Here is a 25,173-nt window from a genome sequence, read left to right as displayed (position 1 = left end):
AATGTAATGCAACTTACCGGTCCTGCACTTCAGTGGTTGCATCATTTGCATTTTTTTCAGACTAAAGCTGGCCATACATTATATGAATTTCGTGCGGTTTTTCATTAATTGGCCAAAATTCGCAGTGGGTGCAGCTGGTGGCACCCTTCTGGCCAATATCCCTAGATCAGCTGATTGAAGGAGCTAGTTGGAAAATCTTCAAAACGAACAGAACGGGCAGCCAATGAGCTGCCTCCGGCCGCTGTCAGAATGCAAAAGAAACAGCTGGAATTTCTCGATCAACGCTCGCATAGCGAATCTGTTCTATTTTTTTCGTTCAGTCCCCAAGTTGAACAAAATAAATAGAATAGTGTATCACCTACATTTTCGACAATTACAGAAAATGTCTGTTGATCACACTGGAAATGCACTGTCCTCCTCACTTCCTGTGAATTGAAAGAACAATGTTGTCTTCCTTCTGTAAACTATTAATCCCCCTACCCCTGTGCAAAGGAAATAAATTAAGAATGACAATTTTAAAATCCAACTTGAGTATTTTTAAATGTCCTCATTTGGCAGTGCTGCTGTATTTGTAGAAATGGCAAACCGCCGAATGCAGAAAAAAGTACATGAGCTTCTTTTGGCAGTTTGCAGCTCGTTTTCCCACCATAGACTTCAATTGAAATGCCAGGAAACACAACACAAGCATTTTGCACATTTATTTGTGCATTGTCCATTGACGGCAATGTCTCATAATGGACCAGCAAAATCATGCATCTTTATGTGCACGCATCTAACGCGTGCAAAAATATGTAAAAATGTGCCAAACACCCTCGACAAAAATATTCTCTAATAATATGTGCGATAGCGGTGACCCCTAGGTGTGAACGGCTCCAAAGAGTGGCTCCTCTATAGGGAGGACATGAGCCAGCTGTCATAATCTGAGAACCAGGGCACTGGGGATCTAGAGGTCCGGGTTTTGCGAACAGAGAACAGGCCTAGAAAGTAGGTCTTGGGGAGTGAAGGGAGACAAGTTGCATTAAACAGGATGTCTGCACAGTAAACGTGGGGGTGACTGGGGCGCAGGATCTAAGGAGAGCCTGGTCTTCCGCAAAGCCTCTTACGCTGAGGATGTTGTGCAGCAAGGCAGCTCCCAGGTTGCAGTCCTCCAACAAACCCATGCAAACACAGCTAACAGAAGTGCAATGGAACACAGGAGTCCAAGGGGCGCTGGACTACTCCAAGCAGGACAAAAGAGTGCCCAAAAGGTGCAGGAGGGTTGCAGCAGGTGCAAAAGGAAACCGGACCTAGTGGCAAATACACATGGAGAAAACACAGGGAGGTGGAATTCCAGGATACATGCAGGTGATATGCATACACAGGAGTACAGGATTCAGTGGCAGGAACACACGGGGAGCGTGCTTTTGCAGAAGGTTGAGGATGCACAAGAAGATGCAGGAGATGTGCCTGCACAAAGGTACAGGTTTCAGTAGCAGGAACACACTGAGAGCATGTGTAGCAGAAGGTGCAGGATGCAAAGGTAGATTTTCGGGTGGGTCTTATATTTTAGCAATTACAAAAAATAGTACTAGGTCTTATTTACGGGGTAGGTCTTATTTTCGGGGAAACGCGGTAACAGATGCCTCCCATCACAAAACTGGATGAATCCATAAGCTGGTGACAGTGATATCCATAGACTGGACCCGCTGGTTACCATAGCCTTACTAATGCGTTTCTGGGGTGTACCCCCATCATCAGAGTCTACTGATAATGGTATATCTTTAACTTATATAAAATAATATTCATTGACCAAGCCAATCAGGAGTTACCTGTTTTGATGTCAATCATTCTGTTATAGCGAGGGTCAGATGTAGAGTCAACATTCCCATGTGGGAAAATGTATGTTGGGAGAGGGGGCGGGTACAGCTGGCTCTGCCTCTAGATAGGCAGAGCCAGCTGTCACTCACGCAGCTGGGCAGATCCCGTCATCTAAGTTGGGATCCGCTTCGGCTGCGGCGTCTCAGTATACCGCGAGCTGTAGCTCGCGGTATACTGAGCTTAGGGTAACGGGAGGACGCTAGTTTGTGTCCTCCCGTTACCCTAAGGAGAACTATGGGGAAAAACACTGACCCCATAGTTCTCCTTTAATGGAACAAAAAACACAAACACCCTGTTTTGTTTTCATGCCATGACAGCTCACTGACCTGAAATGGCATGAAAACAAATGGGCAGTGTGAGTCCTGTGACGTCACAAGACTAGCTCCGCCTATTTGTTTACATAGGGGCAGGAGCTGTCAAATTGGTCAGTTTGTTGGGAATGGACGGGTGCGCGGGCATCAGGACTTTTTTGATTTTGGTGAGTCAGCAGGCGTCGCTCATCGTGATTGACGCTGGATAACATCACTGGATGACGTGATTGACGATGGATTGCAGCGTTGGATGATTTTTTTGGGGTGGGGGGGTTTGACAATAAAGAAATTGTCAAAAATTGTGTTTTGTGTTCAATTAAAGGATTTTTTTCTAAGGTGTTGGGGGGTTATTTACTTTTGATTTACCCTGCGGTGAATGAGTAGGGGTAGCAAATACTCTTTACTCATTCACAAGGGGGGGGCATCTGGGTGTCCCCTTTGTAGCTCTTTAATGAACAACATTAATAGCTCTATTGACAGAATAGCTCTTTCTTTTAGCACTTTTATTTGCCATACTATAAGTACCCCAGGCATCCACAGAATTATTGCCCTTTGAGTTAGTTTATGGAAAACATCCCTGTGGATTACTGGACATAGTTAAGGAGGCATGGGAGCAAATAACCGCGCCTTATCAGAGTGTGGTTGAAAACACTGTAAAAATGCAGGACTGAATAGTGAACATAATGCCCAAAGTTAGGGACCATTTGCAAGCCGCACAGACAACTCAAAGTCGCTTGTACAACTGGTCCGCCAAGGTCAGAGAGTTTCAACCTGGTGATCGGGTTCTGGTGTTAATACCAACCGTGGAAAGCAAGTTTCTGGCAAAATTGCAAGGACCTTTTGAGATTGTTGAGAAAGTGTGGAAGGTTAACTATAACCAGCCGTCCAAGAGAAAACCCTATCAAATATATCATGTTGACTTTATTAAACCTTGTAAGGAAAGAGAGGCTTTGATGGTAGGACAGGAAGATCCTGACACCCAGATTAAAAAGGTAGGAATAGCAGAGACCCTCTCACCTGTCCAAAAACAAGAATCCTAGGAGTTCTTGCAGAGAAACAGAGAAATTTCAAACTTGCTGGGTTTGACAAATGTAACTAAGCATGGGATTCTCACAGACCATGGTGTTCGGGTGAAGATTAAGCCATGCCATATTCGTGAAGCCTGTTGAAAGGTGGTATAAGCTGAACTAAAAAGTATGTTAGACCTTGGGATTGATAAATCGTGTGCACTGCGCTACTGCTCATAAACGTACATAAACTTACAAAAAGTGTAAAATTTTCATGAACATAAATATTCAAACATATTAATAATTTAATATAAAGTAGAATAATATAAAGTGATTTTGTGCAAAATCCACAGTGTGACAATGATCCTCTGAAATAAAGTGCTCCCGACTCCCGATGTGTTAAATAACTGAGAACACACTAACCAAAGATCAATGACCATAAATCTCAATGGTCAATAAACATAATTGTGGTGAGTGTCTTTCAAAGATGGGATCATCACTCTTCTGATTAAACAAATCCTTCTTTTCGTATTACACGGCAGGCCTGCTCACTCGGCGAGGGGAGAAATCCATTATAGAAGAGGAAAAAATGCGCCAAATGGTGAAGTACGTAAAAGAAATTGAATTTATTGCTACAATAAAACACGCTTACAAAATAGCCATAATGAAAGCACCTTGCATCCAACGTGTCCTACCCTTTAGGAAAGGATAGGACACGTCCTGAGGTTACACCATAGGTGACTAGCAGGTGGATTTCTGGTTCCGGTTTGCTTAGGTGGAATTGGTTGATTGTTTGCTGCAAGGCGCTTTCATTCTGGCTATCTTGTAAGTATGTTTAAATGTTGCAATAAATTCAATATTGGTTGATCAGGTGGCTGAGAGCAGCCTTATTGGAAGTCTGGACCAGAGCTCAGGGGAGTTGTGGGTGTGCAGGAGGCACACTGCCACAGGCAGACTCTGCTGCGTGCGCGAGCACAAGTAACACAGCCAGTAATGTTGGAGAGGTCAAGAGGGTTGGTGACCCTGAGATACCTGTTGAAGAGACTGAGAAAGACATTGACCCACTAGGGGTGAATACTGAAACGCTTGGAGCTGAGGAAAGCTGTTGAGTAATACTGAGGACTGTATTTACAGAGAAATACCTTAAAGTTCTGGGACTATCACACAGGGAGTGTATGGGACAGCCAGATGTCGGTGAGACCAAAATACAATGTTTTGATGAAAGTCCGATGAACTGTTATGTTTCATTATGCTTAAGAAAAGCGAGTTATTTTGTGAAGTTCATGGATTGTTGACCTTTTAAATGAATAAAGACTGTCCTTTTATGTTAAAGTCAGCTTCAGAAGTGGTCACTTAGCGCTCACCATTGTGCTATATTCCCCAAACTATCGCACCCTGTACACCGTATTCATCCTACACACACTAGAGGAGCTCACTAGTATCATCGTTTTTATTCTAATCTCTGTTGGTTTTATGCTAATCTCTGTTGGTGGAGCCTGGCTAATGTGACTGGTTTATCTAAAGTCAACCTGTTTGTATTTCAGCACAGAGCCATCTTGTAAGTCTCCCTGTCTAGTGAGGGTGTGTCCATTCCAGCCCTCTCATTGGGTGAGCAAATAAGCAATCATCAGCGGCTCTGGCTGTTTGTGCTTTCAGTGCATCGCTGGCTGTTAAATGAATACAGTGCAGGCGCAGCCAATGTGACCATTGTGAAAGCATTACAGTGCCGTGAACATGGAAAATGTCTTGTGCATGACATATTCCAGTTTACAGCCGAGAGATGAGTTAATAATGGCAGTCCTTATGGTGGCAGGATTAAGAAGGCTGAAATTATATTTGACTCCACCAACAGGGGTGTTGACATCTGACCCTCGCTAATACAGGATAATCGACATTAAAACAAGTAACTCCCGATTGGTTTGGTCACTGAATAGTGTTATAGTGTATATAAGTTAAAGAGATACCATTCTCAGTAGACTCTGATAAAGTGGGTACACCCAAAAATGTATTAGTCAGGATATGGTGACCGGCGGGTCTGGTCTATGGATATGACTGTCACCAGCTTATGGATTCATTCAGTTCAGGGAGGTGTCTGTTAGATTTGAGTCTACATACATGAATGCTTGTACTTTTTAATTGCGAGTATGTTAATCCTTTTTGATTAATAAATTCGACGTATTTCACGACGAGAGGGCGCTGTCTCTTGTATTTGTTTTTGCATGTTCGTGAGGACGTCCTTGTCGCCTGAAGCCCCGTTCACATTGAGTGATTTATCGCGCGGTAATTGGCAAATTACCACGCGATATCGCGCTCCAATGCATTTCAATGGGGCAAAGGGTCCTGCTGTCGCGGGTCGCGTGTCGCTACAGCAGGACCCTTTTTGGAGCAGATTTAGCCGCGATTCAAGCTTGCTCAATGAAAGCTTGAACGCGATATCGCGCGGCAAATCTCGCGATGTCACGCAATATGCAAATCGCGCAGTGGGAACGGGGCCCGAGACTGGCTGCCTCCCTTGTAGAAAGAAAGAAGATGGTGCGATATATGGAGTTGATACATCACTAGCGCTGACTTGCTGTGTGGTATTTGGATCAAGGAATAAGTCCAGAAACTACCAGGGAAATCACTAGGAACACAAGTGGGTCCAGCAGGAGAAAACAGACTTGTTGCTGGAACCCAGAGCAACAAGTGAGCAGAACCTGAATAGGAAAGGAAGTGAGAAGATTGGCTGCAGCCCTGTGAATCCCCATAGGCTGACAGCCAAGCACCTTGGACAGAGGGAAAAATCAGACATGGATAAGAGAGAAAATCCGGCATGGATACTAGGAGAGTGTGACACCACTCTTGGACAGCTGCAGCTAACACTACCCACTCCAATAGCAGATTTAGATAGACTTGACTAACAAATTAAATCTGAACTCCAGCTAACAGTTAGGCTGGGTTCACACATGGGCGTTTTTCAGCGCTGATCGAAGCGCTGAAAAACGCTCAAACAGTGAAATCCCATTAATTGTTATGGGCATGGTTTCCACCTGGGCGTTTTTCAGCGCTGATCGAAGCGCTGAAAACCCCCCAACGTGCAAAATACTACTTGAGCTTCTTTCAGGCGTATTTCAGCGCGTCTCCATTTCACTGCATTATCGGGATTTTGTAAGATCACTCAAACCGCGCGGCACAAAACGCGTGTCAAATGTGCATATTACAAACGCCCAGGTGTGTATCCAGCCTTACAGCTGCTTTCCTTTTGCGATGATGGTTTTACATAAATGAATAAAAGCTGACCATTGTAAGCACCCCTGTAGGTGCTAAATGGTTTATCTCAACCTTCTATCTGCCACTTTTGCTGAAAAGCTTGGTCTGTTAAAGGAAGTTACAAATAAGAGACTTAATGGCCAGATCAAAAGGTAAAAATAAAGAAAAAAAGAAAACGAATACAGCCTCTTTGAATTGGTAAGCAGGCCCGGATTCCCCACCAGGCTACGGAGGCCCGGCCTTGGGGTGACAGGGCGCAGAGGGGCAGCAGCGCCGTGGAGTCCCCCGACGCCCAGAATATACAGTTCCGGGCGCCGGGCGATAAGTTGCTCTCTACATTTAGTCCTGCTTTGGAAAGGCAGGACTAAATGTAGTGTGGGGAATCCGCTCGCTCATTAACAAGTGATCGTGGCGATGTCACCGCTGTCACTTGTAAAATTTGTGCTGCTGTCCGTCCTTCCCCCGCCCCCCACCTACCTCTCTCTGCTGGCTCAGTCTTCGGGACTGCCGCCGATGTACACATGAGAGGGGAGAGCTATGCTGTGACAGGAGTTCTAGCACAGTGCTGTGCTAGAACTCCTGTATTGGAGGTGACAGGGTCAATAAAGAGAACCTGTCACCTCCAAATGCTATCACAAAGGGGATTGTTTTCTCCTGTGTGATAGCAATAAAGTTAAGTGAAATTTTTTTAAATAAAAAAAATATTTTAAAAAAATAAGAAATAATAATAAAATGAAAAAAAAACAAAAAGTTCACCCCTGCCATCCGGTTGCCATTCTCCGTTGATTTGGGGGGGGTGGGGAATCGGTTGGCGGGGAGGGGACGCATTGCGGAACCTTTGCTTTGGGGCGGCAGGGAGAGCAAATCCGGCCCTGTTGGTAAGCTGCAATATATATTATTTTTTATTGCAGTCAAAAACAATTGCTTTCTATGTGCCCTGTTCACACAATGCATGCGTTGTATGAAAAAACAGCATATCTCTAAAAATAAACAAACAACGTGTCACAACGCTATGCAGTGCTTCTAAATGCACTGTTGTGCATAGAGTTGAATGATGTGTCATTTTGTGACACTGAAATTTTTTTTTACCAAAAAAAGTAAACGCTGCATACAGGGCATAACATGCATGGGCTAGTGTGAACCAGCACACATGAAAAGGTTACAGTCTTAGCTTCATTTTATTGTGTACCACTTGAAGCACTCTTGTGCATTGATATACTGTACATTGGAGAGATTACTCAACATATAGAAGATAAAATATTGATATATAAGCCATCTATCAGGAGCAACAAAATGACAAAATTCCTAGTGCCACGACAATTTACTAAAAAAGGCTAGTTGAGATTTCAGCTACTGGAGCATGTTCGTATTTCTAGAAGAGAAGGAAATAGTGTTTTGAAACTGAAACCACTGGAAGTAGCATGGATTAATTTATCTAAAACTTTACCCAAAAGGACTTAATCAAGATTATGACATACCTTTGTTCTGAAAAGTTAGGCATCGATATGGGTTGACATTAGAATTAGCAATGGGCAAATCTGCCCAGGTTCAATTCACAGGGGGTTCATCGAATCCTGTTTGAAATTCAGGAAACCAGCAAATTTCTGAAGTGTATGGGGGCAAATCTTGATACTAATATCTTGCCATTTTTAAAGTGAAGACATACATTTGTAGCCTCTTTACATTCTCCTCCCCTTTGTGATTATTGTGATTAAGGCTCGAGAAGAGGCTCGCTATTTTGCCCCGAGAAGAGGCTAACCTATTTTGGTTAGTGACACAATCACTCATGTTGCTCCTAGAAGACACATTGCATGACCACATGCAGATGAGATCACTCACAAAATACATTCACTGCAACTCCCCGTATGTAATGGTACCGTGATAGGTTGCCACCTGTGCAATAAGTCCATCCGTGAAATTTCCTTGCTACTAAATATTCCACGGTCAACTGTGAGTGGTATTATAACAAAGTGGAAGCAACTGGGAACAACAGCAACTCAGCCACGAAGTGGTAGGCCACGTAAAATGACAGAGCGGGCTCAGCGCATGCTGAAGTGCACGGTGTGCAGAAGTCGCCAACTGTCTGCTGAGTCAATAGCTATAGACCTCCAAACTTGGTGTGGCCTTCAGATTGGCACAACAGCAGTGCGTAGAGCGCTTCATGAAACGGGTTTCCATGGCCGAGCAGCTGCATCCAAGCCTTCCATCACCAAGTGCAATACAAAGCATTGGATGCAGTGGTGTAAAGCATGCCGCCACTGGACTCTAGAGAAGTAGAGAGACGTGCTCTGGAGTAACAAATCACGCTTCTCTTTCTGGCCATCCGATGGACGTGTCTGGATTTGGCGGTTGCCAGGAGAACGGTACTTGCCTGACTGCATTGTGCCAAGTGTAAAGTTTGGTGGAGGGGGGATTATGGTGTGGGGTTGTTTTTCAGGGGTTGGGCTTGGCCCCTTACAATCTATGTACCCATTGCACTCCTGACCGCTCGTCCATCAAAGTAACTTGGGTGCTCAGTATTCAACGGATGTCCACCGTCACAGTAATACAAAGAATATGGACACTGGCACTCCAACAGCAGATAGAATACGTCTATTTATTGACGTACATGCAAAAAAAGTAGTACAGTACACTCAGTGCAACGTTTTGGGGTCACACAGGATCCCCAAATGCTCCGATGCCTAGCACGAGTACTTCCGGTATCAGGAAGCCGGGCAGCGCGTCATTACACGCTGCCTGGTTTCGCGAATGATCGGAAGCTGGCCTCGTGAGGTTTCGATAAGGACTTATAACAGACAATACAGATAGGGTTGCCACCTTTTCTCCATGCAAAACCCGAACATTCTAGAGCAATTTTTTGGGAATAATATACAGCAGAGAGAGAGGAGAGAGACAGCCACGGGAGAGAGATAGGAGATATATTTATAAGTTGCATGCATTAAAGATAATAAGTGTAAGTATAATACTTCCAAGATATTTATTATCACTCGTAGAGTTCACAGTACCCCCCTCCCCCCGGTGTTAAACTCATCTCCTCCCTGATCCAGTGCTGGTCCTCTGCAGCTCGCAGCCGCCAGCATTGAACCCTGTGTGAAATCCTGTCATAAACCCATTAATCAAAAATTACACTATTGTGGGATCTGGATGAGACTGCAGCCCCAAAGCTAGTGCCTTGACATCCACCCGGCCCAGTCATGAAGGCTGTGCAGATTTCACAGTGCAGCTGGATTTTGGGTGCAGCGCAAATATGCAACAACCCACAATGCGGGTAATTACAAGATTTGAAATGATAAAATTGTTGCAGATCTGTGCCTTCCCGAGACACTGTATCAAACTGCACAGGGGTTGAAGTTGACAGTGTAGGTAACAAACCTACCGGTTAGTGAGACGTGCCCGTATCTGTTGGTGTAGGACTTGGGCATCAATTGGCTGTGTGCGCCTATGATTGACATAGGGTGCAGACAGGGGATTTGAGGCTTGCAAAATGCCTGCAAAACAGTTCCGTATGGATCTTCCCCCAGTTAATGACGAACTGGAACTGTTACAACGCCGCTGCTGCTTTCGCTGATACGGCTCTATGTTAGTCATAGCATGCATGACCTCTGTACTTGTATCCTAGGTCCACCATCAAATGTTGGTAAGAGTCTAACTCTTCCCTCCTGTTGGGATTGACGGAAAAAATAACATCTCTATATATGCCAACACGAACTCTGGTATGGATCATTTCCGATTTAACCTGGGGTCTCTAGCCTTCAAAACCACGGACACATCCCCGCAAGTGTAAGACTTGTTGTCCGCCACATCATGCGCTGTTATCAGTAGTGACGCTAAATTCACATCTTTACCCGCTGCCATTCGCCACTTTTCTCACAGGGGCCAAATGGCAGTAAGTGAATAGCCGAATGTCCCCGAGCGGCATTTAGCTCGGCTACTCTGCTTGCTACCTCGGAGGTAGTGAGCAGAATAGAAAAAAAGTTAAATAAATGAAAAAAAAACAAAAGTTGGAACATTACTTTAAAAATTACAAGAAAGTAGAAAAATTTTAAATTAAGAAAATAATAAAAATTTAAAATAAAATTAATTTAAAAAACGACGCACGCAGCCCCGACCGCACGCGACAAACTCCCGCCGCATAATGTCAAATCTGACAGATGCCAGCAAAATATAAACAATTGGGCGGACATCACCGCCAGCACCGCCCAACTGTTTCCTATTGGCCAGCACCTGCCAGAGTCTTCTAGCAGGTCCTGGGGCAATAAATAACAACCAGGCGGAGACGGACAGTTATTGTTTAATGACAGATCAGCGTCTCCAGGTCATTTGGAGGCTCTGATCTGTGATTACAACTGGGTGGAGCGAGCTGTGAGATCAGCCGTAAGTTCCACCCAGCTGTAATTTGTGTGGAGATTGGTTGGCTTCGGCCGACCTTTCTCCGCGCTTCGCTTGTCACTACGGCTCAGCCTAACCGAAGCATATGAGTTCGGCTCGGCTGAGCAGCTCAGCTGCCTTAGGCTGCTGTATGGCGTGTACAGCAGCAGTTCGACTGAACCAAAGGGCTCAGGCGGCCGAAGTGAGCCGAAGGATCAGCCGAAGCTACGGCTGGATTCTTCGGCTTATTGGTGAATAACCCTCAGAGTCCATCCTCTGCCCTCTGCTTCCAGTCACACACACCACCTTTTCCAGGTCACAATTTAACTGCCAGGATGCTGTGTGTCACTCCCCTTTCCTGCTCTCTGTGGCAACATGCACAGTGCCTGTAGCCAAGCAAACCTGAACAGCTTCTCAGAACCCATAAGACAACACAGTAAAACAATTACACCCTGTACATGCCACTTGTGGCTACCCGAGCAGGAAAAAACACCAGGAATTTACTCTTAAGGGCTTGTTTACACCAATTGTGGTGCGTTCCAGAGAGGTAGCTGCTAAACCTCCCCCTTTGTTCTGGGACGGGAGGAGGCAGTTCAATGAAGTCAATGGCACCGCAGCCACGCCTCTCGCCTGCAGTGCGATCGGATGCGTGGCAAAATATTGCCTGCGTTCCGTTCCACTGTGAACGCAAAAAAATGCTGCATGCTCTATTTTTGTATTCGCAGTGGACCAGAACGCAGGCAATGTTTTCCCTAGAGCGAAGGGGGAAGTTTAATGTGCAATCGGTGTGCGTTCCATCAGCTACTGCTCTGGAACGCACCACAATTGGTGTGAACAAGCCCTAACGCTTAATAAAAGTCTGTGTGCAGACTTACAGTGTTGCGTACCTTCAATTTTCATCCTTTTACAATATAATTTTTACAAATGGGTCAAGAGAATATCTGTAAATTGCACCTTTTCGGACTGGGCTAGTGTAATGAGCGGTGTGCCTCAAGGATCTGTGCTGGGTCCGATACTGTTCAACCTATTCATTAATGACATCGGGGAGGGAATAAATAGCCATGTTTCCGTGTTTGCAGATGATACAAAAATTGGGAGGGTACTAGAAACGGATCGTGACAATATAACATTACAGGAGGACCTGGATAAAATAGGGGGGTGGGCAATACTATGGCAGATGAGGTTTAATGTCGATAAATGCAAAGTAATGCACTTTGGACATAAAAATAAACAAATAGGCTATACAATCATGGGTATGCCGCTAGGGAAGTCAGAAATAGAAAAAGATTTGGGGGTCATTGTAGACCACAAACTGAATGGTAGCTTGCAGTGCCAAGCTGCGGTAAACAAAGCTAGCAGGGTCTTGTCCTGTATTAAGAAGGGGATGTATTGCAGGGACAAGTCTATAATTGTGCCTCTATATAGATCGTTGGTTCGGCCACATCTGGAGTACGCGGTCCAGTTTTGGTCGCCGGTACTGAGAAGGGATGTCCTTGAACTGGAGAGAGTCCAGCGGAGGGCAACAAAACTAATTAGGGAAATGGAGGACCAGAGCTATGAGACAAGGCTTCTGACCTTAAACATGTTTACGCTGGAATTAAGGAGATTAAGGGGGGATATGATTTTCATGTACAAGATGTTCAATGGTGACAGCAACATTGGCAACAAACTGTTTGAGATTAACTCCATTACAAAGACTAGAGGCCACCACCTAAAGTTGGTGGAGAAAAAATTCCAGCACAATGGGCGAAGAGGGTTCTTTACAGTAAGAGCGGTTAAGGTCTGGAACTCACTGCCATCGGCAGTGATTTCAGCCAAGAGTGTAGATTTGTTCAAGAAACGTTTGGACAATTTCTTGAGGGACCGTAATATCCAGGGATACCAGTATCCCTAAGAATGAGATGATGTGTGGACCTATATGGGTTGGACTTGATGGACGTATGTCTTTATTCACCCCCAAATACTATGTAACTATGTAAAATATATGTTAATTATTAATGTAATAACGTTATAGCTTTTAAATTTAGATTTTTAAATTTTGGAAGGTATGTTGTATTTGTATGTGGTAATAATGAATTTAGTTTATTTTTACCATAAAAATCTCTAACCATTTGTGCAACTATCACGTAATTGTATGATTTGGGAGGTCTTTCACAAACGTTGAAAGCTGTGAGTAAAAACTGATTTTAAAAATGTGAAAAACTGCAAACATGGTTTGCACCGCTGAGGTTGAATGTGGAGAGCAGGGCCTAGCAAAAGGGTTAAATCGCATATATGATCTGCTTTCTTGGGGTCATTGCAAATTAATTTAAGATGAACAGAGATCTCGACACGCGATCATTACATTTAGAGTCTTAGCACCAAACACTACAATGGCATCAGTGGTGAGATACTTTATTTCAGGTCATATGAGTAAGAATCAAGCTCAACCAGCAGACTAGTTAACGTGTTAACAGGTAAATAAATTAGTAGAATGCTAGAACGAAGCGCCACGACCTAATGCAATGACTAAGGTGGGATGAGGCGGGGGTGTGTGTGGTTTTTAACTCACCTGTACAGGGGTGAGCACTCGCTTCAACATGCAGATGAGGAGGAGAGCGTGGTGTGATGGTGTGGAGCGACAAGGTCGTATTCTTCCTTACTGGGCGGCAGCGTGATGGACCAGGGTACAATGGACGGAAACGGAATAACAAAGGTGCTGAGGCTGGAGGATTAACACAGGCAAAAAATTAATTCTGTAACTCACCGTTGAGTTGGTGGTGGTGGTGTGATGTCAACGACGGAGGTGGGATGAGGAGCTGTTGGTGGTTTAGCAAGCGGTGTCCTGTTCTGGTCGTCTGTTGGGTTGGAGTCCGGTCGGTGTGCTGCTCGGATGGTAGGAGTGATCCTAGGGCAGTTTAATTGCTGTTGTAGAGATCCTGGTGGATGATCCTGAATGCCAGGAGTATTGGTGAAAGAGGAGGGGAGGCTGGAGTCTCCACTGATGGGCACCAGGCTGAAGGAAGCACGTGTCAGGGCGCTGCGGGACCCGGATGTATGGCGTCCTCGTTGCTAGAAAATTCAATAGAGACGGGGGGCGGGTATGCAGAGGAGCTACCGTGGTGTTGCAGCGTTCGGCTGCTCAGGAGATGCCGTCTGTCTGTGTGGGGGCTGAGCGTCCTGTGGGGCAGAGGAGCCGTCAGGACCCGGCCTTCCACTCAGCAGCACAGTGGGGCTAAGTCTGCCGGGAGCAAGTGGGTACTGCGGTGAGCGCCGCTGGTGGTCATCAGGTGCTGGTGTGGGATGGAAGGCAGAGCATGGTGTGCGGGAAAGGCTGGCCACACAATCGTGACGGCAGGGAGAAGGAGTGTCAATACACTCAATGTCCGATGGAACTGAGGCTGGCAGTTTGTCAGGGATTTGTGCTAATGCAAAAACCTTTAAATGCGCAGTATTTTTCTGATGTTTTAGGAGTAAATGGTGTGGGACACTGTGTTCAATACAGCCCTCTTCGATGAACCTCCAGTGTTCCCTAATACGTTTGCGAAGAGGGGGGGCGAACAGTACGGCCTATGTATAGGAGATTTCAAGAGCATTGGAGGCCGTAGATGACGTGGTCGTGGGCGCAGGTAATAAATTGTGAAATGGGAAATTTGTTACCAGAACTATCTTGGAAGAAGGATTGGCCATGGGAAATTAATTTTTAATACTGCAGGCTTTTTTGAAGATGACAGAGGGTTTGGTGGGAGTAAGGGGCCCAAATTGGGATCGCAGAGTAGTGGGTGCCAATTCTTCCTGAGAATGGCTTTGATTGCCTTGTACCTGTTGTTGAACGGTGATGAAACATGCTACGTTTTTTTGGTGTTGGTGATCCGGTTTATTGAGGGGTGGTTTTGGGATGGTTGTGATGAACTGACAAGTCTTTTTAGAGAAATTTTTCTTTCTTGTTGGATATAATCCTCTTTGTTGGTACAATTTTAATTAATTCTCTAGAATTGATCTTTTGGGACGTTATGTTTCCAGAGGGGATGGTGGCAGCTTTTAAAATGGAGGGACGAGTTTCCAGCAGTGGGTTTAAAGTGTGTTTTGGTGATGATTCCTCCTTCAAAGTGTGTAAGTTCGAGGTCTAGGAAGACTAAACTAAGCAGATCGGTGACATGAGTGAATCTAAGTCCTGAGGGGTTGGTGTTGCAATGCCATGGATAGTGTCTAATGGACCGCCCCAGATGATGACTATGTAACGGCCATAGTAGATGAGGTGGCGGGCGAAAGGGTTGTTGTGCCAGATATGAAATTCTTCCCAGAAAACCATTGCTGAGATTTGTAGTCCCTCTACAGCTTGGAGTCAGTGGCAGAACTTCCAGGATCACAGCAGCCTTGGCCTTGGCGCTCTGCCACTATCCTAAAATCAATAGTCTGTGTTGTTTTAGAAAAACACATTGTCAACAAACTCATTGACAAAGGTATCCGTAATTGGTATCGGCGAGTACTTGAGGAAAATAGTACCGTTGCATCCATAATAATAATAGTGTGCGACTGTGGAGATTAGAGTGTAAGCTCCTCTGGTGCAGAGACAGATGTGACTGGTTTAGTGTTTTCTGTACTGTATTGTTGTATATGTCAGAGCCTCAAAAAACACTGACAGACGCACACAAGCACAATCTCACACACTCAGATTCTCTCTCACACACACACACTCCCAAAAATATTTAATTATTTTTCTCTTAAGGTCCAACCAGTCTCCCTATCTTATGGGAACTGGTGTGGATCTTCAGCCTGGTTATTTAGCCGAAAGTGCAATTTTCGTCCGGCGCCCCCCCTTCACTTTTCGCCCGGGGCCCGCGCCCCTGCTGCACCCCCGGTTGTTACGCCACTGCTTGTGTGCCCTGTAAAAGGTGCTGGGAGCCGGAATGTGACGTCAGTCCAGGCACCTCTACAGGACACGCGAGGGAGCTGTAAGCAATTCACGTATGAATGGAGCTCCCTTGCAGCCATAGCCCCATCCCACCCCACCTCAAGTTGATGCTTGGCATCGGGCAGCATATTTTGATTGGATGCTTGGTTGCGAGAACTGACAGTGCTGCGCTAGGGGGAAACTGGGTAGCCTCTCACCTAGAAAAGTGGAAGGCATGCGGTGACCCACTGAACACAGGGTCGCGACCCACTTTTGAGTCACGACCCACCAGTTGAGAACCAAGGATCTAGTAGTGATGAAGTGTCAACATTATACCCAAGTCCTGAGAACATTTTTCCATATATGTGTGTGGGAGGGGACGAGTCTTACAACAAAGAAGTGTACAGCAGAGAGACCATACCCTAGCATGGGGGATTCGGCACAATTCACTCATAAGGAGTAGTGATGAGCCGAACACCCCCCTGTTCGAATTTGAACTTTCGAACATGGGAAAAGTTTGAAAATCGAACTCGAACTCAATGGGGGTAGAAGTTTCAAAATCAATTGACCCCATTTTGAAGGCTTATATGCAAGTTAATGGCCATAAAAAGCGTACGGGAATTCGGGTACTGCCCTGGGGGACATGTATCAATGAAAAAAAAACTTGTACAAAATTAAAATTTTAAAGGAACAGTTATTTTAACATCACTTAAAGTGAGATAATAAAAATGAAAAATTCCTTTAAATATAATTCCTTAGGGGTCCCCTTTAACTGCCTGTGAAGTGACGGATCTGTACAATGTATAGAACCTGCTGATGCAAAAATGACATTTAAAAAGAAAAAAAAAAAGCATGTGGTTCCCCCTTCCAAACAATACCAGACCCTTTAGGTCTGGTAGGAATGCTAGGAGGTTCCCCCCAAAAGAAATACTAGACCGTTAAGGTCTGGTAGGAATTTTAAGGAGGAACCCCACCCCCAAAAATAGAGGGGGGGGAAACGTGGGGTCCCTCCTAACATGATAAACTAACAATAAATAAAACAATACAAAATTAGCCCCGATGCTGGCGACGTACACTGTACGTCGTCAGTCACGAAGGGGTTAAAACATTTAAAAAACGACGAACGCCACCCTGTCCGCACACGACGAACACCTGCTGCAGAATGGCATTTTGACAGATGCCAGCAACATATAAACAATTGGGCGGAGCTAGCAGTGACAGCTAGCTCCGCCCAACTGTTTAAAGTTGTACAGCATCTGACAGGTGAGCCATGATTGGGCAAAGTCATCATGACTTTGCCCAACCATGGCTCTTACAGAGGTCAAGTGCAAGGCTTTAGCAAATTAGGGCTCACAAGGCACAGTGCCTTGCGAGGAGCTCGTCGGGTGAACAGCCCGCCAATTGCCCTGACAGTTCATGTGTTTGTGCTTATGCCCAATAAGGAGTAAGGGAAGAGCTATTAGGTAACGAAAGGACCAACGAGGTGACATAGTGACTGATCTGTAAATAGCGGAAGAGTTCCAAATTAGGGAGATTATGCCGTTGTTGTAGAAATGGAAAAGAGAGCATGCCAGAGGTATCAACAAGGTTATGAATGCGAATGAGGTCTTTAGAAGACCAAACATAGAAAAGGGACAGGGATTCCAAGCCAGGTGGAAAAGTTGGGTTACGAAGAAAAGAGAGAAGAGGTAAATGGGAGGGAAATGGGAGCTTCTTGGATGTAACAGGCCGTGTATATACTGCCTGTTAGCCCCGCCCACTCGTGGCGTGCGAGCTGGAAATGACCAAACTTCTACAAAGGGGGGTTTCTTAGCCCCCTATGTGATAACAATAAAGTTAAGTGAAAAAAAAATAAGGTTGCAAAAAAAGAATAAATGTATTATAACATAATGTAAAAAAAAGTTCTCAGTAATTTTTCTTAATATAGCAACAAATAAAAACCCCAGTGGTGATTAAATACCACCAAAAGAAAGCTCTATCTGTCTAAAAATGGTATACAATTCAGTCAGTACCGCAGCGCTAAATACTGAAAAATGGCCTGGCCAGGAAAGGGGTGTACACCTGGTCTTCAAGTGGTAAAAAAATAATACACAATAACGCTGTTCTAATATGCAGAATATAGCATAACTTCTGGGATTTTACATATTTCAACAGCATGAAGAACGTGTTCTTAAAAGAATTCGCCGTAAAATTCGTAATAAACAATCAGCTCAAGAAAGTAGAAAAAAGAAGAAGGAGTATATGGATGGATTGGAGATCAGGTAAGACTATAAATTACATATGAAGTGGAAAATCATAACAATCTTACCACACTATTACAATATTATTATCTGAATAAGTAGGAAGAGTTAAAATGATCACCTCTGACGCAGGCAGTTAGGTCAGGCTTCCAAGGATATTGAAGAGTTCTGCAGTCTGTAATATTGCTTACTAATGATAAGTACGAGGACTAAGCTATTTGGTCTGAGAAAAGAATACCAATGCAAGACTGATGTGAATGCACAGTATGCAAAGTGCAATGTAAATTGTTAGCGCTATATAAATGCCTATAAATAAAGACAGCATGCATACAAAAGGCTCCTTAATATTAATCTATGATTGCAAATCATTAAGGGAATGAAAACAGACTGCTCCTAATGAATACTAATGAAAACTTTTTTGCCTCAATACTGTATTTTATATTTTAAGAACTTTTTTACTTTTCTTGTTAAAGGTGAATATAGAGGGTCCAGAACACAGGTGCTGGTTGTGACACACCAGGATAAATACCTTATTTAAGCATTGCTCATTTACCATCTAAAAGACTTTTCTTTTCCCAGCCGCTGCTGTCCTCCTGCCTCCCATACAATGTGAACTCTGCAGGAGGCGGGCGTCTAAGCAGTGCTGGGGCTGAGAAGGCTGCATGGAGACAGAGCAGGCAAGCAGATAGCAGGGGCTGGGGAGGGCTTGTATTCTTGTGAGTATGCTTCTATTTTTAGTCCCAAGTCCAGCGCCTTAATAATTCTGGAGTCCAGCGGAGTTCCTCAGCCTGCTCATGGCCAGACACCCAGCAGCTTTACACCTCCCTGTGTGATGACGGTCCTCCCGACCTTTCTAAACACACCTGGTGTGCCACAGACCCTCCTGGCCTCGCCCACATACCGCGTGTGCCACAGGCCCATTCGGCCTCTCCAGCCAGACTCTCATGTGTCATATACACACAGTCTCCCACGCTCTGCATGTATTCCCGAACCACTGACTGCCTCTTCCTCTCTGTCCACTCTTAACAGGGCTGTTATCAGCCACCTGAACAGTCTGGCCTGGCAATTGGCTGCACCTGGCCCCAGAACTGGAGATTTCATCCCGCCCAAAAGACTCTTAGAAATCTCCAGAGACCCAGATCCCAGTTATACTCCAGCAGTGGCGTCGCTACAGGGGGGCAACAGTGGCGGATCCGAGTGTGCACCCGCTGCTTGTTCGGTGCGGCCGGTGGCCAGCCCAGTCAGAGCGGTGGAGGGAGAGAGGGGGCGGAAATTGCCCAGTTCCCCCTCCAACGAGAAAATAGTCTCTCCCTCCGCCGCTCTGACTGAGAGGGCCACTGGCCGCACCGAACAAACAGCGGGTGCACAGGTTCCAATCAGGTCCCCTGACGTCACTCAGATCTGCCCCACAGATGACTCCATGGGAAAATAGCCGCGGAATTTGAAGTAACTCTCGCCGAGAGCTGGTGAGAGGCAAAAGTACATCAGCCTGCAGGCCCACTAAGGGGGCAGCGCTGGGGCCACAGCCAGGAGAAACGAGCAGCAGCCACTTGATTTCAGAGCCCACCACCTCTCCCTGCTGCATGTGTTCCCACCATGAGGACAGTCAAACAAGGTATGTGCCTTAAGTCACATTGTTTGTAACCCTCTGTAACTGATGGAATTGTTCTGCATTTATGTATAAAAGTATTGCTGGAAGTTGTAGCCCTCCATAGCTGGTGCCATTCTGCATTGCAGCAGTTGGGAATGACATCAGCTATAGAGGACTACAACTCCCAGCAATACTTTATACAGAAATGCAGAATAGTAATGCCGATAGAGGACTACAACGTCCAGCAGAACTTTATACGGCAATGCAGAATTGCGAACGCTGTATAAAATATCGATGGGAGTTGCAGTCCTCTATTCGAGGAGGAGAGGGTTTTGGGATGTTTCAAGTGCATTTATTGTGCACTTTATTTCTATTTTTATTACACTGTAATATATAATGAAGGTATTATTATTATTAAGTCAACATATTGCAGAATCAGTGGGAGCCCTGAGCTTGTTTTTCTGCTCTCAGGTGGCCATTGCAGGCTCTCAGGTGGCCAGTGCGGGCTTTTTGGTGGCCAGCGAGGGCTTTCAGGTGGTCAGTTGGCCAGTATGGGCATTGAAAAGAAATCTTGCACCAGGGCCCTTTGTTCCTTAGGTCCGCCACTGGCTGCCGGTGTTCTGATCTCCAATGACGATCTCCAATTCCGTCATTTCCACCTGGTTCCCAGCAGTGCAGGTCCAGCGGCAGAGGAGGTCAGACCCCAGCAGCAGGTAAGGGAAGATGGGACGGAGGTATAGGGAAAGGGACCCTGACCAGCCCACCTGAGATCCTGCAGAGCCCACCATAGGGAGTCTCAGATGGGCTCTGCAGGATCTATGGTCACTCTCAGGTGGACTGTGTGGCATCTCAGGTATTTGTGGGGTCTCAGGTGGGCTCTGCGGGGTCTCAGGTGGGTCCTGAGGCCTGTGCGTACCTAAGTCTAGAGTCCAGTCAATCCTAAGTCCAGAGGCCAGTGCGTTGCAAAGTCCTGAGTCCAATTCATATACAGTTCTGCATTGCTGTATAACATATTGCCGGGATTTGTAGTACAGCCGGTGCCATCCTGCATTAGAGTGTAAGCTCCTCTGTGCAGAGACTGATGCGGCTGGCTCAGTGTTCTCTGTACATCTCTGCAGTATATGTCAGAGCTATATTAATGTATAATAATAATAATAGTAGTGTGAGACTGTGGGAGGACGTTGGTATGTAAGCTCCTCTGGTGCAGAGACTGCCGGGGGGGTTGGGGGGCCAGTTTGTTCCTTAGGTCTGCCACTGTTTTTGCTGTTGGTAATAAGTGCAGTACAGAACTTAGTAGGTTCCCGGCCCATCTTCCCTATAACTTGGAACCTTTCTGTACATGCAGGAAGGGGAGTTTTCAGGAGGCGGAGCTTGGTCTGTTGCGGCCTTTACCAAAGAGTGATCAGGGAGTGGAGCAGAGTCGCTTGAGTGGTAAGGTAAGTGTTGATGATGGGGGGCCCCGCACAAAGCCTGCATAGAGCCCGCAGCCCACCTGAGAGCCCACACAGCCCACCTGGGAGCCTGTACAGGCTTAGATATGCTTGTGGATAGATGAGGGGCAGTTAGTGTTGGTGAAAAGGGAGTGCGGTTAGTGATAAGGGAGGGGGGTAAGGGAGGGTGGGGGGGCCCAGGCCTAAAGCTGTGTAGGGGCCCCTAAAGTTTCTGATGGCAGCCCTAACTCCTGCCCTTTGGAGCTACACCCTGCCATGTGGATCTCTCCAGCACCTTCCCTTGTACACTATGTGGAATTACAAAAGTCTGCTTACTGCAAGTATACCTTTGAGTTGACAAAGTTAACCCTTCACTTGCTGGGATTGCTATTAACTTATAACTGATTCAAGTACTGTTGATATTGGAGTTAGTCTTAGGCCTGGTTAACACATGCGCATTTTGAAGGCGAGTGGCGATGTGCGTGATCGGCATGTGTCTGTGGAAATGTGCCAAAACGCACTTGCTGTGCCATTGATTTCTAATGGCACCCCAAAAGCGGCTAACAAGTCGCGAGGTATTCTGCTGCATTTCCATGCATGCAAAAGCAGCAGAATAATGCATCCCGCGCATCACACAAAATAGTGTGAGGAGCCTTCTTGCTAATCAATCAATGCTTGAAATCAATGGAGCCGTGCAGCAAACGCAAATGCGTGTTCGCGGGAGGGACAGGTGTGAAGCAGGCCTTATTCTTTACTCACAATTATCTTGGGGGAGGGGTCACAGAGAAAAAGTGCACTGTAGTTAGGAAAGTTAGGCGGCCGCCTCAGCCCATGCTGGGCTACAGACCGCCCAGGACTGACAGCAGCGGCAACGACAGCACCAGCAGGAGGATCTCTGTAGGAGAAGCTAGGTAAACACGCTGTTCCCTGGGGAGAGCTGGGGTTCAGTGCACACATTGAAGGCAATGGACTCAGTGGGAAACGAGAGAGGTGGCAGTGAGAGAGGTGGGAGAGGAGGAGAGAGGTGGCACTGGGAGCAGTGCGCGGTGGCACATTGGCAGTGGGAGAACCAAAGGGGGTTCAGTGGACACAGAGGCGGTGGGGGTAAAATAAGAGATGTGGGCACAGCGGCAAATAGAGGGCTGCCCAAGGCTGCCAGCAGCAAGAGGATCGCAGGGGGAGAGGTCAGGTAAGAGTTCTGTACTTCATAGCTAGGATGAGTCAACTGAGCTCTGTACCCTATAGCCACGATGAGAGGTTAGGTGAGCTGTGTACCCCATAGCTACGATGAGAGGTTAGGTGAGCCCTGTACCCCATAGCTACGTCGGAAAGAACTGGAAAACCAGCTCCTTCCCTGTAACACTATATGTTTTCAGGACCCTCTAAGCCCACTAAACACACCAATAACCATAGTATACTGCTCAAAAAAATTAAAGGAACACTTTGAAAACACATCAGATCTCAATGGGGAAAAATATCATGCTGGATATCTACTGTATACTGGACTAAGGAACAAAAGGATGCCATGTCGTTTGATGGAAATGAAAAATGATCAACCTACAGAGGGCTGAATTCAAAGACACCCCAAAAATCAAAGTGAACAAATGATGCAGAAGGCTAGTCCATTGTGCTGAGATTTAATTGCAGCAACTCAAAATGGTACTCATTAGTGTCTATGCCCCCCACGTGCTTGTATGGATGCCTGACAACGTCAGGGCATGCTCCTTATGAGACGATGGATGGTGTCCTGGTGTATCTCCTCCCATATCTGGCCCAAGGCTTCACTGAGCTCCTGAACAGACTGAGGTGCAACCTGGCGACGTCGGATGGGCCGAGACATAATGTACTAGAGGTGTTCTATTGGATTCGGGTCAGGCGAGCGTGGGGGCCATTCAATGGTATCAATTCCTTCATCCTCAAGGAACTGGCTGCATACTCTCGCCACATACTCTTGTGCACCAGGAGGAACCCAGGATCCACTGCACCAGCATAGGGTCTGACAATGGGTCCAAGGATTTCCTCCGGATACAAAATGCCAGTCAGAGTGCCATTGTCTAGCCTGTAGAGGTCTGTGCGTCCCTCCATGGATATGCCTTCCTAGACCATCACTCACTAACCACCAAACCGGTCACGCCGAACACTGTTACAGGCAGCATAACATTCTCCACGACTTCTCCAAACCCTTTCACGTCTGTCACATGTGCTCAGGGTTAACCTGCTCTCATCTGTGAAAAGCACAGGGCGCCAGTGGCGGACCTGCCAATTCTGGTGCGGCCAACACTGAAATTACTTTGTGGGACATTTTTTAAATTCTTTTAAATAAAGGAATTGTCAAAATCGGCATACGGTTTTGCACCTCTCAATGCCGAGCACATAGCTTTTGGTTGTGGGGAGGGGGAACCCTTGCTCCCCCCCCCCCCCCCCCTTTCCTGCCCTGCCTGGCTGCTGCCTGGATTAAGGGCCTGGTATGGCAACGATTCTCATCATCGATTAGTTGCTTTTCAATTAGTTGCCACCGCTGTGCTCCTTTTTTCTCCTCCCCGCTGGTGCTGGCTGCAGCCGTCTGTGTCCCTTTCAATCCCTGCTGCTCTCTCCACCTGTATTGACAGAGGCAGCGGGGACACAGACCAGTGCACCAGCAGGAAGGAGACCGCTGTGACTGCGTTCCCCCGCTGAGGCCCCCTGTGCCTCCGCTGCCCTGGCCCGTTCATCCTCCAACCTGCCCCGTTCCTCCTCTGCATCTAGAGGCTAGGAGCCATACCCAGCCTGCTATTGGATATTTTTAATGTAATAGCCAATAACAGGCTATTATTGCCTGCAACCACTGCTTGCTGTCAATCAGAAGAGGAGGACTTGATGGGGAGCTTTCTCCTTCGGGTCCCTCCTTTGCTGATTGACAGCAGGCTGGGTGCAATAGCCAGCCTGCTATTGGCTATTGCAATTCGAGATATCCAGTAGCAGGCTGGCTATGGCTCCCAGCAATAAAGTTAAAAAAAAGTTTTAAAAAAAAGTTAAATAAGAAAAATCTAAATTGGAACGTGCGGTACTGTAATGCCCTGCGTTCCAGTGCAGTGCAATTTCAAAAAATGTGCATGCCGTTTTATTCTGAAGTAAACTTTATGTCTGTAATGCTGCATTTGTGTGGTTTTTGTAATATTTTATCTGGTTAATCGAAGTTAATAATCGGCTAACTAATCGATTATGAAAATAATCGTTAGCTGTAGCCATACTCTCAGCTTCTTTCTTTATTTACATTTTGTAACAATATTGTGTTACTTTGTTTTCAATCGGGATACAAGTCAGAGAAGCCTGAGAGCAGTTTGATAGGAGCGATAGATAGGCAGAGCCAGCTGTCACTCACGCAGCCAGGTGGATCTCGACAGTATTGTCGGGATCCGTCCCGGCTGCGGAGCTCTCAGCATATAACGGGCAATCTTAGTAATTGACAACTTTGTGTAGAAAAAATATACTAATAAGATATATCTAACACACAGCATAGGCATTCTTAGAATTACACCCAAAAACACATTCTGCTTCTCCTATGAGGATACCATGCATGTGAGCCTAGCTGCATAGAGGGGCCCAGAATCCAAGGAGTACCATGAGGCTTTCAAAAGCATAAATTGTGCATGTGATTCCATGACTACCTATCACATTTTTGAAGGCCCTAAAGTGCCAAGACAGTAGAAACACCTTTTTAAGTAGAAACCACGTATTTAATAAGAGGCATGGTGAGTTTTTTTTTTTTAAAGATTGTTTTTTTGCCACAAGTTTTTAGAAAATAAAGGAAAAAAATGTATTCTTTCTTCTTTCCTCATTTTCTAAAAACTTGTGCCAAAAAGCGTAATTGTTAAAAAACTCAGCATGCCTCTTATTAAATACCTTGAGGTGTATGCTTCCCAAAATGGGGTCATTTTGTGAGGGTTTCTACTGGCCTGACTCCATAGGACCTCCAAAAATGCGATAAGTAGTCAGAGAATCAGATGCATAATTTATGCCCCTTGAAAGCCTCAAGGTGCTCCTTGGATTTTGGGCCCCTCTATGCGGCTAGGCTGCTAAAAAGTCTCACATGCGTGGTATCCTCATAATTATAAGGATGCTGTATTTTAGATATATCTTTAAAAAAAAAAAATCAATTGCAACATTGAGATGCTGCCAACCGCAGCATCGGGTAGTGACATGTGAAGTAAAGTATCAAACCAAAAGTGAACAGTAACAGTGATGCTCACGCACAGGTGTGAGGAGAT

At 45.8% G+C, this 25,173-nt stretch overlaps 1 protein-coding gene across 1 annotated transcript in view; it reads left to right on the top strand.

The window, feature by feature from the left end:
- LOC108801809 (cyclic AMP-responsive element-binding protein 3-like protein 3) overlaps window positions 1–25,173 on the top strand; it is a 54,392-nt gene that overhangs the window by 13,472 nt on the left and 15,747 nt on the right. The window contains exon 3 of the mRNA XM_018573720.1: window positions 17,820–17,926. Coding sequence (XP_018429222.1) covers window positions 17,820–17,926 — 107 coding nt within the window. The remainder of the gene's footprint in view (window positions 1–17,819; window positions 17,927–25,173) is intronic.

This window comes from Nanorana parkeri, unplaced genomic scaffold (assembly GCF_000935625.1).
Source record: "Nanorana parkeri isolate BGI_ZX_2015 unplaced genomic scaffold, ASM93562v1 scaffold2506, whole genome shotgun sequence".
NCBI classification, from domain to species: Eukaryota; Metazoa; Chordata; class Amphibia; order Anura; family Dicroglossidae; genus Nanorana; species Nanorana parkeri.
This window is presented reverse-complemented; position numbering and strand designations above follow the sequence as displayed.